Source organism: Vanellus vanellus (assembly GCF_965231255.1).
Source record: "Vanellus vanellus genome assembly, chromosome: 2".
In the NCBI taxonomy this organism is placed as follows: Eukaryota; Metazoa; Chordata; class Aves; order Charadriiformes; family Charadriidae; genus Vanellus; species Vanellus vanellus.
The window spans coordinates 58305530-58323862 of NC_138906.1; the positions used below are offsets into that span (position 1 = coordinate 58305530).

An 18333-nucleotide genomic window follows, 5' to 3' on the forward strand; every position below is an offset into this window, starting at 1 on the left:
GAACTGGAAAATCAAGGTCTGAGCTCGCTAATACATTATATCATATTTGGGTGGCATGTAGTGACTTTTCTTACTGATTACCGTAAAAGGATTATCAGTAATATATTATTGCTAAGCCTTTGTAACCTTTGACATGGAGTATTTATGCATTGATCGCAATCGCTCCCATGCCATCATCAGTAATACCTTTATCACTCCCTAGCTGATAGCGGGAAGCCAGATGTGCAGGGATGGTGAGCACTTATTTAAACTCAGAGTGTGACTGTACCCAGCTGGGGTTTGGACTCGCAGCTCTTCCCTCGTTGTCTCAGGGTATTCTCTCAGTGCATGCAGGCTCCTGGGCGCCTGGTGTTTATTTAGCACCAGATTCCTTCAGGATTTGCTTTTTACTCTCCCACAACATCTTTCCTGTTATCAGTGTTTGTGAAGAGAGGTTGCTGACCTGATGGAAACAGTTGTGTGCTGGAGTAATGAGTTTGGGAAGAGGACAAAGGAAGCACTCCCATTTTTTTTCAAACACTAACCTTAAATAACACTTGAGGGTATAACACCCTGCAAATCCTTTGCTCTTTTTTTCCCTGCTCCAAACTTTGGGATTCTTCAGAAGCCTTGTAACATTTGAAGTTTAACAACAAAGACTATTTGCCTACTTGTTGAATTGTAGCTGTCACAAGATCTTAAAAGACAACAGAAGCATGTATTATTGAAACATCAGTCCTCTGATTCCCTTCATATGCTGTTAATTTGACAAAAATTTCCCCAATAATTTTTAAATGAGCTTTTACCAACCAAGTAAACTCCTAGTTCAGCCTCTTCTTTGGAAAAGAGTTTGCAGTTGGTTTTTTTCCCCCTTTAGCTAAAGAAATATCTGGAAAAAAGCCCAATTATATATATATTTATATATATATATATAAAAGAAACAGCCTGTGTGCAGAATGGAAACTAGATCTTTTCTAGATGATTTTGGCATGACCGTGTTTTGTCTGCCTTTGCAGTGGGAAGATACCAATGCTAAAATCGTACCAAACTGAAATAAATTATTACAAGTTGTAAACTATCTCTATCAAAGTAAACACAGGACAAAGGAAGGCTTTTGTGAGGACAGGTGGTTATTCTTTTGCACAAGATTGGTAGAAGGTTGAAAATATTAACTTGCACTGGGAATTGACACCAAGGGATCTGCAGTTGGACTCTGTGTTGCAAGGAACTGGGCTCAGTTAAGTTGCTCCTTTTTCATTTTCAGGTATGAGAATGCGATGTACCCGTTCATTCATCTGAAATGAATGGAAATCTATCTTCCAGCTTAAAGCAAATTTGACTAATTGATATTTTCATTGAATTGCATGACAGTTATGCCTTGTGTCTTGAATGACTCACAGTTCAGAGAGGGAGGCTGAGATAATAGGAGAAGGTAGTTAATTTTAAAGTCAAGCACTTACATGTTATTGATTCATAAACTATAATGTATGTTTCTTAAGACGCACAGCTGATACTTTCATTTGATAAATTGTGGAAGTGATGACCTTTGGCTCTGAAGGCTGGTGGACATTTGAGTCATTTTTGATGTCACTGAACAAGGGATTATTTATCTCTTGGCACTGAGTTGAAGACTTATGTGGTAGTGACCTTCAAACTGATTAAAGTGTTACACCGGACTAGCATGAGCACGTCTGGTGCACGATGGCTTTATACATTTTATAGCATTAATATGTTATCTATCAAATCCGGATGGTCAAATTTATTTTAAGACTGTAAAAATTCCTATAGTCTATTATTAGTACTTGTTTAAAACTTGAAATAAATATGTTTAGACTAAAAGTTTTGAGTGTTTTAAAAGCCAGGTTCTTGAATTCATTCTTAGTCATCAAACTAAACAGAGCTTGATGCTCAGAAGTACTGAAAAGATGTGCTGAATTCAGTAAAAGCTCTGGAATCTATGCATGGGTTGATGTCCTCAGGATCAAGTAAGAGGGAGAAGAAAAAAGGCCCAAAATATCAGAGAACTTTCCCACAGAAAAAGGGGAGAGAAATTCCAGAGAGACATGAACAAAGATGAAAGCAAGGGGCAACCATAGAAGTCACCCTGATGGTTACGTGATGGTTCCTCACTTGATGCTGTTGAAACTTACTTCGTATTCATTGCTTTAAAGGACCATGTTTTATCCTTTATTCCCACAGGACTCTTGCTGTAGATTGTGGGGATTATTTACATCTCAATTTATTTCTCAACCCATCGGCTGCAATTAAAAATGGAATTTGGCACTCTCCAGAGCCCCTGCTGGAGACTTTCACCTTGTAGAAGAAAGGGGATTTTAGATGGGATGATTTATTGGGCTCATGTACAGTGCCCTGACTGTACTGTGGCACTGAGCCAAAAGCAAGCCGAAATGATACCCAGTACTCTCTGGCAACCGCTCGCACCATGAGCAGAGTAAATCCTATCCCTTGACTAAAACCCTGTCTTGTTCTGTCCAAATTTGCCCGAGTTCCTGATGTGTGTGGGCTCTTGGTAGCACAAAGTTAAGGTTGGAGAAGGCAGTGGCTGCCCGCCAAGGCAGTGTGCCTTTAGGATGTTGGAATCTGTGCCTGTGTTTGTGTTGTCACGATGAGCCTTAGGCTGTGCCTATGAAAAGCGCAGAAAATTATTTCTTACAGTCATCACACTCCATCTTTGAAAGTGAATTGGAAATGATGTTCAGAATCACAGCTCTGACATTTGATCGTTGCTCTGTGATTACTTTTTATATTTTTAGGACTATTGGTACTAAAGTCAGACAGAAATGCAGTCATAAACCTGACAGAAGCTTTGCTTGCTTGCTTTCTTCTCCCCTGCTAAGACAGAAAATAGAAATGAAGAAATACATGGCCATGCCTAGCTTCTACCACAGCGTTTAAAAACTGAGTATTTCTTTGAGGTGATTGTTCTGGGAGAAGAGATGGCAAGCCTGCTCTTTCTTAGGGTGAGCTTTCAGGACCACGGTGTCTTTTGAAACATGTGAAAGTGCCTTATTGCTTTCTTAAGTGCTCTTAAAAGTGTGTTCTTTTTGGACTTGGAGTTCTTTGTCTTTGCCTGATACTAGTGAGGGATCATCTTGTAATACCCTTGATAAAAACCCAGCTTGTTCATACCAAAATACCTTTTTCTTCAACTCATTGCCATGCAACGTGCCTTGCAGGAAAAGATATAAGGTCCCAACAAAGGGATACAGCTGGCTAGGACTGTTTCCGTTGCAGGAAGAGATACTGGTGGAAGGTTAATTTACTGGGACTGAAGTATATTAATTTCTGCAAAAGCCTTATTGCAAAATTTCTGATGTCCAGAATGAAATCTGGTCTGAAAGAGAGAGAGGGGGGAAAAAACCCCCACCATTGCTTGTGAGAACTGCTTGTGAGAAGAAGAAAACTATATAGCATAGCTGATGGCTTGTAGGAAACCCAGCTTCAGGTCCCCAAGCTAATTGAGGCATAGTGAAAACTTGCAGCAGTTTAGTGACATCCAGTCTGTGCAGACTGGATATTTATTGCTATTACTCCCTGAACTCTTGTTATGCAGTTGTTTCTGTTGATAATGTGAACTCCTTGGATATTACTCTTGTTTTAATGTCCTTCAGACGTTTTTTTCATTAATGAAGCTGTGCTGTCTGTGTGCTATGATTTGCCGCGGATGTCTTTTCATGATGCAGAAGTGTCTTTAACCTTTGACACTTCCTCAGCATAGCAGCATCACGAAGAAAAACAGTGAATACATGTAAAAGCTGCTTGTGGAAATTATTTCCCTTGGCAAATCCACTTCATTAGGGCCATGTAACTGATAGGAAAGCAACACATACAGTTTCCTTGACTCGAAGGATTTTTCAGTCTGTCTCAAACCTGATTGTCATTGCATCTTTTGACTTCCTTTTAGAAATCAGGAATACTTAGAAGCAATCCGTGGGCTGTGTCATCAGTATATGATTCAACCACTGGAAGCGGTACGTTTGGGTAGACTGAAAGAGAAAGAAACTGGATGTATTTCCAACCTTAAAATAGTACTTTTCCAGATTGTGTTTGAGCAAATACTCATTATTCTCTTTACGTGCTCACATCCCAGACAGTCTGTGGTGTACCTGCAAGGCAGAACTATCTTGTCTCTCTTACTGAGGACAAATCCCACAGACTGTTGCCTTCGTGTTTGTAGGATTGTGAGCAGAAGGGATTGAACATGTGGCAAAATTAATAACTGGGTAGCATTCATACTTTCATCCTTAATTAAAGACAAGTGGGTATGTGAAATATATTTCCCCAGGGCTGTGGTGGGGGAATATCCACACATGTAATTAATCTAGCTGCTGGAAGTCACAATTTCACCACTAAAATGAAGCAGAAAGAGACACCAGCCAACAATATGGGCACAATCCAACATTCATTGAAGTCAATGGGAAACTTGTCTTTTTACTTCAAAGGGCATTGGACTGAACCCTGCAAGATCATATTAAAACACTTAAAAGTCATTAAGCACTTATTCTTGTCAGACTGCAGTAAAAGAGCTAGAAAAACTATAGGTGGATTTTAATTTAACCCACTCCCTACACTTTTAATTGTTCTGTGTTTACACAGTTTGTTGCATATACTTGGATTAGATGATGATTTGCCTGATGATTTATTGTGTTTCACTGCTGCTGCGTGGTATGCTTTTTTATAGCCTCGTTTCTGTGTACATGTGTGCTGATACAATCCTCACTTAAGTTACTACATGTGATTTTCTGTGAGAGCAAAGCTAGTAGCTTCTGTGAGCTGTAGTATTGTTATTTAGTAATCTTGGTATGGTACATCTCATAACTTGGGGGTGGGACTGCAGAAGGGGCTAAAAATGTCAGCGTCTCTTCCCGTGAGGGTATTAGGGGCACCCTAGAGGGTGCATGATCCTTTCTATGGGAAGGGGAAGGGGTCACAGAGCTGCCTGCTGCTATCGCCATTGCCACTGTGTCCGCCGTGTCCATTACTGAGAAAGCACAAACTGCTCCAAGCAATGCACGGTCTAAAATTTGGGTGCTCTGGGCTGCTGCTGGGCCTGGGGCACTGGCAGACGTTGGTAACGGGAGGGAATTCAGGGGCTGGCTGGAGGTGTCAGGGTGCAGGAAGATAAATGTTGTCCAACCTGGTTTCTATTACTCACCTGGCTAACCGATGATTTTGGAATTTGGGTAGCTGCTAATCTTTGTCTGATTTCAGAGATCTGTGGCCAGTCAACATATTAGAGAGAGCAAATCGTTGACTTGAAACAGATCAAACAGTGTTCAGAAAGCCAGTTAGTACCCAGATTTCCCACATCTGGAAGATACAGTTTAAATTGCGTTGCATCTCAATTACTTGTGGTTGGCAGGCTGTGTTCAGAGAAGCCTGCTAACTGATGCAAGGCGAAGTTGGGAGTTGGGCTACTTGAAGATTTGTTGTGCTTACTTAAGGTATTTATTTATTGCCTCAGTTTTGTCTGCACGGAATTCATGCTAAGTTTTTAAGTAGCTAAAATTTAAGAGGAATGTTTGCCAATGAAAAGGTAGGACGTTTGCTACCTCTGTTTTCTGGTAAATTGGATTTTGGAAGTCAGGACTGAACTGAGCACAATGAGCATTTTGTCCTCACAGCAAACTGGCTCTAGGCATCTCATGTTGGGACAAACGGTATGAGTTTTGAGGCTTGGGCTTCAACAACAAGAAAAGGCATTCAATAATAAGGATTCATCCCATCAGACGAATAATGTGGCACCATTTAATTGGAATCATAGAATCATTTATGTTCAAAAAGATCTTTAAGATCATCAAGTCTAACTGTTAACCTAGCAGTGCCAAGTTCACCGCTAAACTGTGTCCCTAAGTGCCACATCTACAGGTCTTTGAAGTACCTCCAGGGATGGTGACTCAGCAACTTCCCTGGGCAGCCTGTTCCAATGCTTGAAAACACTTTCAGTGAAGAAATTTTTCCCAATATCCAATCTAAACCTCCCCTGGTGCAACTTGGGGCCATTTCCTCTTTGTCCTATCACTTGTTACTTGAGAGAAGAGACTGCCACTCACCTCACTACAACCTCCTTTCAGGTAGTTGAAGAGCAATAAGGTCTCCCTTGAGCCTCCTTTTCTCCAGGCTAAACAACCCAGTTCCCTCAGCTGCTCCTCATAAGGCTTGTGCTCTAGACCATTCACCAGCTTTGTTGCCCTTCTCTGGAAATGCTCCAGAATCTCAGTGTCTTTTTTGTACTGAGGGGTCCAAAACCAAACGCGCTGTTTGAGGTGCGGCCTCACCAGTGCTGAAAACAAGGGGACGATCACTTCCGTACTCCTGCTGGCCACACTCTTTCTGATGCAGGCCAGGATGCTATTGGCCTTCTTGGCCACCTGGGCACACTGCTGGCTCATATTCAGCCTGCTTCATAATTCATCTGGTATGAAGTCTAGAAACTGAAAAACTTTCTCCTTTTATATACTGAAAGTTTTACTGTGCTGAGAGTGGGGAGAGCTGAGAGTTTTGCTTTCAGAACCATGCTGGAAGATGGCTTTTCTTGCCTTCATGTCTGTAGCCTTTTATAGCCAAATTGGTATCTTTAGCCATTCATTGGTCTTGCCATTGGTATGGCAAGACGGAGTTTTCCTTTGATGTGTGGAGCACACTGGAGATGACCTCAATCAAAGACCAGGATTTAGAAACTCCAGAGATGAAGAAGATTTACTCTTTGCTTACACATTGTGCAAGACTAATGAAAACACATCCTAATTTTTTTATTTTTTAAGCAAATATCTTGATTTTATTGAAAAAACAGTTGGTTTATAGGTGTGGTGAATATGCCAGCGATTCAGTGGAACCACAAGTAGGTCCCGAAAGAATAACTAATTTTTTGTTGACTTTTTTTATAATCTTCTGACTTATGTTGGTATAATGTGCCTATTCATGTTTGGCAGAGGAGTTGAGAAGCCCGCTTCCTGTCTGCAGTGTTGAATATAAAAATTAATTCATTATTGTATAATAGTTTTATATAAAAATCTACTTGCCTGTATGCCATGCCATATAAAATCTCTGTTTTCTTTTACAGAAAAGAGTCAAAGACGTCATATCTCCAATTGTATTTGAAGCTGCATACAGCCTTGGGGAACATGTCATAGAAGGAGGTAAAGAGGACAAGGAGCTACCAGCTCTCAAGCCCATTCTCCGCTGGAAGAAAGGACAGAAGATAGCGCAAAGGAATCAGGTCAGGTTTGGACTGTGTTATTTCCATAAAAGGCTTGTGGCTTTGTCTGATTCTTAACTGACAGCAGAAGTGGACGTAAAAAGTGATGGCCAAGCTCTGGGTTGATTGTAGAGTCCCTGCTGTTGCTGATGTCAGTGCTCCTCCATGACATAGTTTGGGCAGCACAAGGTGAGGTCACTTGCTTATTTCAAATACTTGCTTGTGCTGTGAAGAAGGAGACTGAGCAAGGGAAAGGATGAGGAAGCTCCTGCTTCTTCTGGTTCTTCCCTTTCACTAGGAGGTTCTAGTGAAAGCCTTGGCCTTGGCTTTCTTTCCAGGCTTGTTAGCACCGGAGGAACAGGGCTGGCTCCAGGAGAGGACACAGGAGCTTGCCTCTCTCCATAAGGGGATAACAGTGGACAGAATAAAGAAAACTTTTCCTGGCTCGCTGTCTTCTTTTCTTGAGGGCTTCTCACATCCAGTCACGTGGCAGGGGAAACCCACTCCTGTTGTTATTGCAGGACATGCTGTGGTAAAATAGGATGGTTTTGTTTCAGAGAAAGGAAAGTGTAGGTGCAGCCATATATTTATTAGGATCCTATTTTTCTCACCTGCAGTGCAGAAAACCATTTTGTCTTTAATTTTGGTGAGAGCAAGAGAATTCCCTTAATTTTGAAACATTTGTCATTTAGAGATCCTTCCCTTACCCACCCCCAAACTGATCCCTAAGTAAATAAAATGTATGTGATTATGCCACCTTTCTTGTTTGTCTGTCTTGACCTCACTAGTATCTTTGGAAAATGTTGGCCAATTTTGTTAGGTTTTGACAGGAATGATCAAGATAGTGCCTGTGAAGGTATTGAATACCATCTGGGTTTGTGAAAGCAGGCACTCATGTCAAGGAGAGAGATCCCATTAATGACCTTTTGAAAGACTCTAGTTTGAGCATGGTCCTTGTAGATGCAGGACAGTCTGCAGAGGAAGGAGCCTGCAGGACAATTCAACCTCCCACTGTGCCAGCACCAGAGCATCCAACTGTAAAGCTCAAGGCTCCACAGGGAAAACAGACTACTTCTGTGGCTTGCAAAACTTCTTGTATGTCAGAATTGCAGGATAATGTAGTCTGGAAGGACCTTTGTAGATCCAATTCCCTGCTCAAAGCAGAGCCAACTTAAAAGTTAGATCGAGTTGCTCATGGTTGCATCCAGTCAAGTTTGTTTTCCAAAATATGCTTACAGAGTTATGAGCTGGTATTGTGCGTGAATAGGAAACATTTTTGGAAAAAAAAAAACAAAACCAAAAAAAACCTGAGAAAAGTCTGTCTGGAGTCTGAGGCACTAGCACTGGATTTTTAGATCTGTTTTTTAACCCTGGGAAGTTCATATCTATCAAGCGATGTTTGCATCATCTGTAACATTACTATTATGATGCTGCTCATAAGGATAAATTATTGTGCTGAAATTGCAGGTCCCTGAATGCTACTCAAAAAAACCCCCAAAACCTAAAATGCTTAGAGATATGCTTTGTCATATACCCAAGTGTTTTGAAATGCATTTGGCTATAATCCTTGTATTTGGAGAAATGAGTATTTCTTCAAGTATGCGTTATTTTTATAAATGTATGAATGAAAGATGCATCTAAGAATTACTTATTTTTATGAAGAGGGTATTAAGTAGCTGAATGCCGCATTGTTGCAAACGTTGCGATGGGAATTTGTAGAGAACTTTGGAACTTGAGCAGTGTGCTGAAAACCTGAATGTTACATGAACAAAACTGCTTGGATGCTTTACTACTGGGTTTAGATACAAAAGGTCACATCTTGCCCTGCAGGCATAGTGTCGGATCAATATTAAAATACCTAAATGCTGAGATTATAGAGAAGAAACAAAAATATGTTGGGAATTTCCCTGACTTGTTTCCTTCTGTAATTTGGATGAGAGAGCGCCAGTTTAACAATCCCTTTCCATTTGCTTTCCAGATGTTATTTGCTTAGCTTAGTAAGAAAAGGATTTTGACATGGGGTGTGCCTGCAAGTGTGCTTTCAGCTAAGGAAGTGGGCAGAGCTTCAGAGTTAGTGTGGCAGTCATGGTGGCATAGCCCTGACAAAATAGCCTCGAGTCATGGTGGTGGGGTCCTCAAAGACTGATTTCATGGGAAAATCAGGGCGTAGCATTCACTTCCAGGATTCTTGTCATCTTGCAAGTAGAAATTGTTTTTAAAGGCCAAAAGGGATAGTCGGAACCAAAGTTTATGTAATAAAGGATTTACATCTTCAAAGAACTTAATAATTCTGGAGGGACCGTGCATTTTGGAAGTCAAATTCAAGACAGATTTGGGCTCCATTTTCAGAAGATACAGCATGGGTGAGGGCAGGTGGACAAGCTTAGTGTTAGTACTGAATTTTTAAATGCAGCTAGTGGTGCGTGGTTTTCAAAAGTCCTAGATCCTAGTAATCCAGTAAGAAGTGGCATTTTGAAACAGGAAATGTTGCTTCGAGGCACCATTAAGATCGTGTTAGAGGTGGATACTTTGCTAAAAAGCACAGGAAAAGAAACCGAAGTAGTGAATAGCTGAAGGAATGGGAGGGAGCCATGACTGGCCAGGAGAGAGGGAGACTTCTGTCTGTCAAGATCCTACTGCAGGTCTGCTAGACCTACTTGAAAAGCCACACATCTTTCAAACATATGGGCTTGTAGTCACTAGATACAATTTTATTTAAACTAAAGTGATGTTAAAGCTGAAGTGATGGCCTTCGCTAGGATTTCAGTTTGTTTTTAATGAACCAGATGTTCCCTGAGTACATGCCTGACTTCCCAACAAGAGTGTACAGCCCTATGGCTCACAAACAAGGACGTAGGAAAGCCATCAAGTGGCCTCTTGACATGAGAATTAAAGATTATATTCAGCATACAAAGTTCTTCATGGTGCTTTGCTCTATGCGTTAAGGAATCAGTGGAACTGATTTGAAATAGTCTTGGAAAGACTTGGAAATAGTCTTCACCAGCAGGAAGGTGTATCCCTCCCTTATGACATCATCACAGAAAGGGATTTTGTTGGATAGTCATCCTTTAAATCAATATTACACTGCATGTGAGAGAACAGTGTGGTCTTGTACTAACCACTTGAACCAAAGCAGGGCTAGAGTAGTAAAAGAGTGCACGAATGTAGGATTTCATTCAAAATGCATTTATTTATTGGTCACCTTTATTTTAAAAGAATGCAAGTTTTACTGTAAGGCAGTGCAAAATGCTTGTATTTAGCAAAAGAAATCCAAAACACCAAACAACAAAACCAAGCCTTGACTGTTCACTGAAGGTGACTGCTTGTATTCCGAAATGAACTGTGCTTGAAGCAATCAAATATGGTAAATAATTTGAATGCCTGATTCATTTAAAGAAAAGGATCTTAACTGAAATTTCCTAATGAAAGAGCATCCAATTGTGAGACTTATGTATTAGCCATTTTTTGTAAGCAAAGAGGCTCTGACACTTCAAAATGAAGTAATAATGTAATTAAACTGGCCTGAGGGACTATTTGGCCCAAGATAGAGTAACAGTTCATTGCTCATGGATTTAATTATTTCCTTGGTTCTTGTGTGTGCTTACCAGAAACTATGGTTGCTATAGCTTGGTGTAATTATTTGTGGTAGCAAAAGCAAATACTTAAGGGTTAGCGTACATGTCTATTGATAGATGCCTCGGCACCTTGTACAATTGTTGGGTGGAGACTGGTTGTGTGGAGAAGATTACAGCTTTCCAAGCTGTAAGTGGCTAGCCAGCTCAGTTTTATTCAAACAGAAAATCTCTTATGGGTCAAGATTGGGTGGGGGAAAAAAACATTCTGCTTTTTGAGTGCTTATTATGAACTTTAAATCTTCCCACCCCGAGGATGACTTTCCGTTAGCTTCTTTGTTGCCTCCCAAATCCAGTTGCTACCTCCATCCTCTGGAAAAAAATAATAAGTCTTCTTACTTCAGGGAAATTAATGTGTATTTAGAACTTGGTTTGGCTTTGTTTGTCGTAAGTGGTTTGTACTATAACATTTATTTTTGTATACCCACTGTATAAATACATGTCAACCAAGAAGGAGAAGGATCTCCTGCCAAATACAGTGGGGATTTGTTCCTAGTAGTATTCAGTAATGTATCTTAGAGTTCAAAACGTGGTATGCTAGAATTCTGCCTGTTCTAAATACTGTAATAAAATCACCTGCTGTTATGTGGATGGAGACACCATTTTGTTATAGGAAAATATTCTCAGTAGATTTAATTGCGTCAGTGTCTTCAGGACTATTGGAATGGTCTGCCATAAAACTGCTTGGAAGTTATAAGAAGAGACAGAAAATGTTTAGGACGTTCTGTTCCCAGCTGTGCCACTGACTTGCAGTGAGAATTTGGGTAAAGTTCTGCACCTCCAGGTGACTAAGCCTGCTTGTCTCTGGGATAAACTTTACATTCTTAAAGCAGAGGACTATCTTTTTGAAATACATGTGTTTGAAAAGCTGGTTAAGTATTTGCACATAAATTAGCTTAGCAGGTATGAGAAAGTATAGGAGGATTTTATGGAGCTGAATTATAAAAACCTTGAGTTATTCGTAGTTTGCACAAATAATTCCATTATGCTAAAACATGCACACACACCCCGGTCTCATACTGAGGACAAAACAATGATGCATCTGGACAGGCTGAAATGTGGTGTCCATACACACAGCATGGTCCAGGTTTGTCAGTGGTGCCCTCTCCAGAGCAGAGATCCCTGTGTGCCTGCTTGAGTCAGGTCATGTCTCTGCCAGCACACTGAGCTGTGCCCAGGCCATTTCTAGGCATTGGAGTGACATTTCTACCCTGGTAAGCTGCTGGAGTGGCTCTTGGCACGATTTTAGCCTGTGCCAACTACTGCAAACCATTCCCAGGAGCGGGTCAGAAGTTTGGAAGCTCATGTCTTGGAGGCCAGTGCAATTTAATTTACTGGTGCAGCTGAAGCCCCAGTACCTTAGTATACCTGTCAGTAGCTGGATAGGCAGAAAGTGTGAAGATTGACTTATACCCAGGCACATAGGAAGTCTTTGGGAGACTTCAGGAGTCAGCCTGGTTGCCATGTTCCAGATGAAACTAAATTCTTTCCTCCTTGGGCAGGGCAAGCTCACAAATTATCTTCTCCAGAGATCCGCCATGTGCCACCCTTCCTGCCTAATTGCCGTTGTTTTCCCTTTGGTTGGGGTGGGATTGCTGAAAGTGATGATTTCCACTCCTCCCTCTGCCATTCCTTTGGTGGTGTCTGTCTTTTGCTCGAGACAAGTTTGGTCAGAGTCAGTGCTGAACTGGCAGGGGCTGGGTGCTGTTCATGCCAGGAAATCTGGAAAGGACCCACCCTGAGCATGTACTGGATTAGGCTGAGTATTGCATTTGCTTGCTTTTTTGTTGTTGAATGGCAATAAAGAGGAAAGATTTACAAGTCTGGAAGAGATTCAGAACTGAACAAGAACATCAGGTGTCCAGATGTATTGTACCTCTGAAATGTTTATAATTAACAAACTCGATGAAGTAAGAATGAGTGGAAATCAATGCCTCTCATGGTATGCACATTTCTATATGTACGTTCTTAAGCAATGACAGGCTTGGCCAGTAATTGTCCAAGTTGTTCATATCCCTGTTTAACAGTAGAGGAAAAACAACTGAGAATGTGTAAAACATGGTTTAATACCCAGGTTTAGATCTCATGGGCTTCCTGACGAACAATAGCCAATATCATATGCTAATATACACGTGAACACACACAGAGAGATATATAGACCTTCATGTCTTGGCTTTTGTGCTAGGGGAGGGTCAGACTATCTTTGGTGTTAGGACGTGAATTGTCTCATTTAGATTACAGGTTCTTCAGATGAATAGGTAGAGAAAGGAGACATGATCATATAAGCAGTTACAAGGTCAACCCTGACTTAAAATCCTCTTGAGTAATTTCTGCATTTCAGAGTAACAGCACGCATTTCATTTCCAAACTGTTTTGTGGATGGAGAATTGTAACTGTAAGAAAGGAGGAGTTCCTGCTTATGCATGCAGCTATAAAAGAAAATTGTAATATACTTAAAAAGCCACAGTCAGGTGACAGCCTTCAGGAAGCCAGGCTCCATTAGCTCTGTTCATATATTTCAGCAGTTGTATGAGGGATCAGTAGAGCTTAATTGGAATACCTAACATCTTGAGAGCAGATAATATGACAGTATTAGTTCATTCAGTTCAGAGTACCTCAGTGCCACAAAATCCTTGTCAGTTCAGAGTAATGTTCATAAATACAAAACCACTGAAGAGCAGGTGGATTATAGAAGAGGACTTTCACATATCCTTGGGGACCTAAATGAGCAAAAGGTAGACGTAAATTCCTTATCTGATGATTTGAAGACTTTTCCGTGTGGCAGCTGACAAAACAGCTGCCACATCTGTTTTTCATTTGTCATTGTTATTATGCTTTTTTATTTTTAATTACACAATTGTGTAATGAGTAACAAAGGTTTTGACTCTTGTGTTAAAATGTTTAGGTATGAAAGTATCCTGGGTGAAAAAGATTCATCTTATGCGGTTCCACTTTTAGTAGTAGAAATAAGGAGGTTTAAAGTAGAAAATGTTCTCAAGTGTCATTAAAGAACCCTCCTGAGATGATATAATTGAATTATTCTGTAGTCATCCAAAATAAATGGAAGACCATTTAAGACAAGACAGGAAATATACTGAGAAATGTGCTACAGAAATCCATCCTATAATGGTATTGGGAGATGGGACAATTACCCCGATAGGTCTTTCCCATCTATTGTCCTATGAATTTATAAGGTCTGAAGTCTTGTAAAATGAGAACACTATTTGGATGATTTGAACTGTTAATGATTTAAAAAAGAAAAAATTGCCTCAGTTTGAAAAATGAGTGAGTCAGACCAGAAATCTAATAAAGCTCTGAAAGGCTAGAGGCGTATTTCTATTGCCACCAATTGTAATTCTTCACCCCAGGAGAATATGAGGACAAAAGATTGCGTTGTTAAATCCACTGACTGCTGTGAGGAATAACTAATACATATGCTTATTAATTTATGCTTGCCTTCAATAGCTAACAGGTTTCATGCCTGATCTTTTCTAAATAGCTGATTTCATTTGGGAGTTCCCGTTCCCCTTATATTTGAGTGTCCTCTCTCCTTTTTAGCTTGGTGCTCCAGCCCAGTTTTTAACAATTACTGAAAGCAGGATGCAGCTGAAATAGGGGAGAAAGGTTTGCATTTGGCCTTAGATGGCTTGACAGGTGGCAATGTGCTAGTCATGAGCTGTAGGCCCAGAGTCTTCCACTCAATGAAGTGAATTCCCTTGCAGCCTTGCCCAGCTGGAAAAGTGTGACTTGCGTGGTTGCACCCTTACTAGTGTAGTAAAAGAATTACTACTGGCCAGGTTCTGTTCTCTTATACTAATGCACTATAAATGAGCATCTGTTTTCTTTGCATGAAGACGTGCTCTGATGAAGTCTATATTGAGCTGGGGGAGCTTGTTAGCTAACCTTGATCCCCTGCACCGTGCAGTACTGGCACGGCTCTTTGGTTTCACAGCAGGACTCTTTTGAAGGCTTATTGCTCCTCTGGTGTTTCTGCCTTCGTTGTGTGTTCGCTCCGCCACTCGTTAGGAGTATTGTGGAAATCGTGCCTTCTCATTTTAGCCAGCACATCTGATGAAATCCTGGAAAGTTTTTCACAATATTAATTGCTTTTCTAGTGGGAATTTAAATCAGCCACTTTGCACTTGGCTCAGCATGAATGGTCCGTTTCCATGAGTAGTACAGTGAAACATAGGATGTCTGGGGAGAGTCAGTCACTATTTCTTTTTCTGTGGTCAATAGATCTGTAGGTAATAGCTTTACTTTGCAGGCAACTTGAAGGTTTAAAGACAAAATAAATAAAAGTCTAAAATCAGGCTCCTGTATCTGTATAGCTCTTTTCCAACCTAAATGATTCTGTGATTCTCTATTTAGGCACATTTATATCTACATGATTGATTTGTAAAGCTATGAAACAGGAAATAGTTCCTAGAAAAGGCAGTGAGACTTGCTTACAGCTCAGTACTTTTGAAAATTGGATCACATTGGTCCCTAAATAAGGACCCAGGAACCCAACTTCACCAGATAACATGATAGTAGCCATATAGCATCAAGATCTAAAAAGTATTAGACTAATAAACCCCCTTATCCTGCATACTTTAAATTGAAGTGCTTTTGTGTTACTAGCATACCATAGGGTATGGGGACAATTTACAGGAAATCAGTGTAGAGATGGGAATACTGTATTCTTAACCCAGATTATTTTGCATAACCCAAGTTATCCTGCTGAAGCATGTGGCACAGTTTATGAAGTTAAAGGAATGGATCCTTTGTTCCTGAAGGCCAGCTCTGCCACCTTTTAAGAGGTGCACTGTCAACTTTTTGTGGCCTGATGTGTGAGGAAGAAGTTAAACACCTGATCCAGAGCAAATCACTATTCTCTTATCCAGAGCATAAAAGGACATGCTTTCAGGGCTTCTTTTTAGAATCCTGTTTCTCCCCCTTCTCTTCAAGTGTTGTCCTTCACCTGTCACTTCTTTTCTGTGAAAGGATGGGCACAACTCTTACTGGAACACAGTACTGGCAACCTCTTAAAGTTTTGATTGTATATTTTGGCTACAACCTGAAATTTCCGTGTGTTTCCCTGAATTTTGGGAGGTTGAGTGTCTTGAAATACTTTTTTTGGTCTTTGTTTATTGGATGATTTCCATTATTTTCTGTGGGCAGGAGTTCCATAAACGCAGGGGTTTTTTTTGTTTGTTTTCTATGTTTTCTGTTATGTTCCCTACTCCCAGAAACGTAAATTTAATTTTAGATGGCCTTTGAAAGAAAGTGAAGCAATTTAGCAAGCCTGGTTTGAAATCCCAGATCTCCTTCCTCTGAGCAGAGCACTGTGACCATTAGGCTGAAGCCGGTCTCCTTCTTGCATGTTTTATATCCTGGCAGCATTCCTTAGCAGTCTACCATCAGCAGGAAGGAAAAAGAGAATATCTTCACCCCCACTGTCCAGCAGCTTTGTGCGTAGGATGCCTTAGGATGCAGGAACTAGGCATTCATCCTCCTCTTACTTCCTGCAACAGAGGACTGTATGTTCACGCCTGGCCTTTATCACAAAATATGGAATTTAATCCACTACCTCTCCTCAAGAGGCAAAGTGGACGCAAAGGTACTTGCTTTGAGGCCCTGATCTGAGTGCCTGTCTAGACACATCATCTTCCTTATCAGCTGACTCTAGGTCTCTCCTTACTTTACATTTAATTGTGTAGAGATGTGTCCATTAACTCTTTATGATGAGTATGTAATAATGCAGGTTTTTTGACTTAACCTCTGGAAGACACGGGCAACATCCATCTCTGCTAACCTTTCATTCCTTGGCCTCCTAAGAAGCATCATCTTTTCTACCCAGAAAAGTTGCCAGGCAGAATTTGAGGAGACCACGTTTGCCCAGGATGTGTGATGGCCTGGTGGGAACTGCTATGGAGCAATTTCCCATAGGTGCTGTGTTCTGTGCAGCAGGGGAGAGTGCAGAGAGGAATCATTCACCCTGGAAACGCTGGATTTGCTCTGTGCTTTGCTGTAGATCTAGTGATTGCAGGAAGTCTGACAGACTCACTGTTCATGCACTTTACATTAGCTTTGTGTTTGTACGGTAAAGATGTGTCCTAGAAACACTGAGGTTATCCTGTCCCTGCTACTGAGCACACAAACACCTACTTCTCTCCTGGAAATGCCAGACAAAAGTGTGGTGGCCTTGAGATAAGAGATGCAGCTGTGTTTCTCATTCCGGACAACTTTTGCCCCTTCCCCCAATTTGACATTTTTCTTGTTAGTATTTTTTATGTAAAGTAGCTTCCTGACCATCTCTGATACATGTATTCAAAGCTGTGAGGTACGTGGTACAATATAAGTGGAATCCAGTAAGAATCAACTGAACTTTGGTAAAACCACTGTTCAGAATTGCTCCTCTTCACTTTGGGTAACAGTAACTGCAAAAATCATGAAGTGTTTCCACAGTGCAATGAATTTGTTTTGTCCTCCTTCCCTTTTTACAGCACTGGATAATGGATACAGCCCATTGGTTACCCTGTTCAACACTTTCAATATGTAAAGAGCTCTATAAATCCCTAAAACTGGTATTGTAAAGCTAAACCCAGTTTTAAAATTGCTTAGATTTAAAATTAGTGATTATATTGTAGTAGGATCTGTGCATATCCCAGGAAAGGACTCCTGCTGTAACAACATGAAGTGTTGAGTTAGGTACAGTTTCCGGCCCAAAGAAATCACAGCCCAAGTAGACCAAGTAAGGTCAGAGTAACAGAAGATATAAGTAGCGTTCACAAATGTTATGATGACTTAAAGTGTGTTTACTCCTTAGTTCTTTAGGAGGGATTTGAACAGGCAGGAGTTAGTCAACTGGAAAGGCAGCAGAAGCAACAGGCTGAGGAAGAGGAGGCTCAAGATAACAAAGAATATAAGGGAGGAAGTAGGTTGACTGTGACAAGCTACGTGGTTGAGGCTCTAGCAGGCACACAAAAAGGGGAGGTGGAGTAGAGTCATGGCAACATCTATCCAGACCAGGGAAATAGCGGAAAATAGCAAAATAATCCACAAATGACATTAGCCTGAAATGGAAGTGGGCTGCTGAACCAGCTGTGGCTGCATCGATGGGTCCTAGCAGCTGGCTGGACTGGAAATCCTTTCTCCCCCCAAACCTGAATGGGCTCAAGATTCTCCACAGAAGCAATGGGTTCACTTCTACAGTTATGGATCTGGGGACTCAACATCCTTATTTCTTTCTCCCATCCCAGTCCCGTAGGATCTTGGGCTTCTATGGCATAATGAAATACTCCAAATGTATTTCAAAGCAGCTTGCTGTCTAGTACATGATATATTGGAATAGATACATTCTCAGTAGTTTTAGAAAATGAGGTATTTGTTCATTCTTTCTGAAGAACGGCAACTATAGATTTAGTAACAAAATTCCAGGATTATTAGGTAGTTACTTAAATGTACTTACAGTACTTTATTCTTTGAAACATGCAGGTCATATCTTTGATCACTCTGTTT

At 40.8% G+C, this 18333-nt stretch overlaps 1 protein-coding gene across 1 annotated transcript in view; it reads left to right on the forward strand.

Annotated features, from left to right (window-relative positions):
• ITGA9 (integrin subunit alpha 9) overlaps positions 1-18333 on the forward strand; it is a gene marked incomplete at its 5' end in the record, with an annotated part of 226891 nt that overhangs the window by 113904 nt on the left and 94654 nt on the right. Inside the window, one exon of the mRNA XM_082480032.1 lies at positions 7064-7219. Within this exon, the coding sequence (XP_082336158.1) occupies positions 7064-7219 (156 nt within the window). The remainder of the gene's footprint in view (positions 1-7063; positions 7220-18333) is intronic.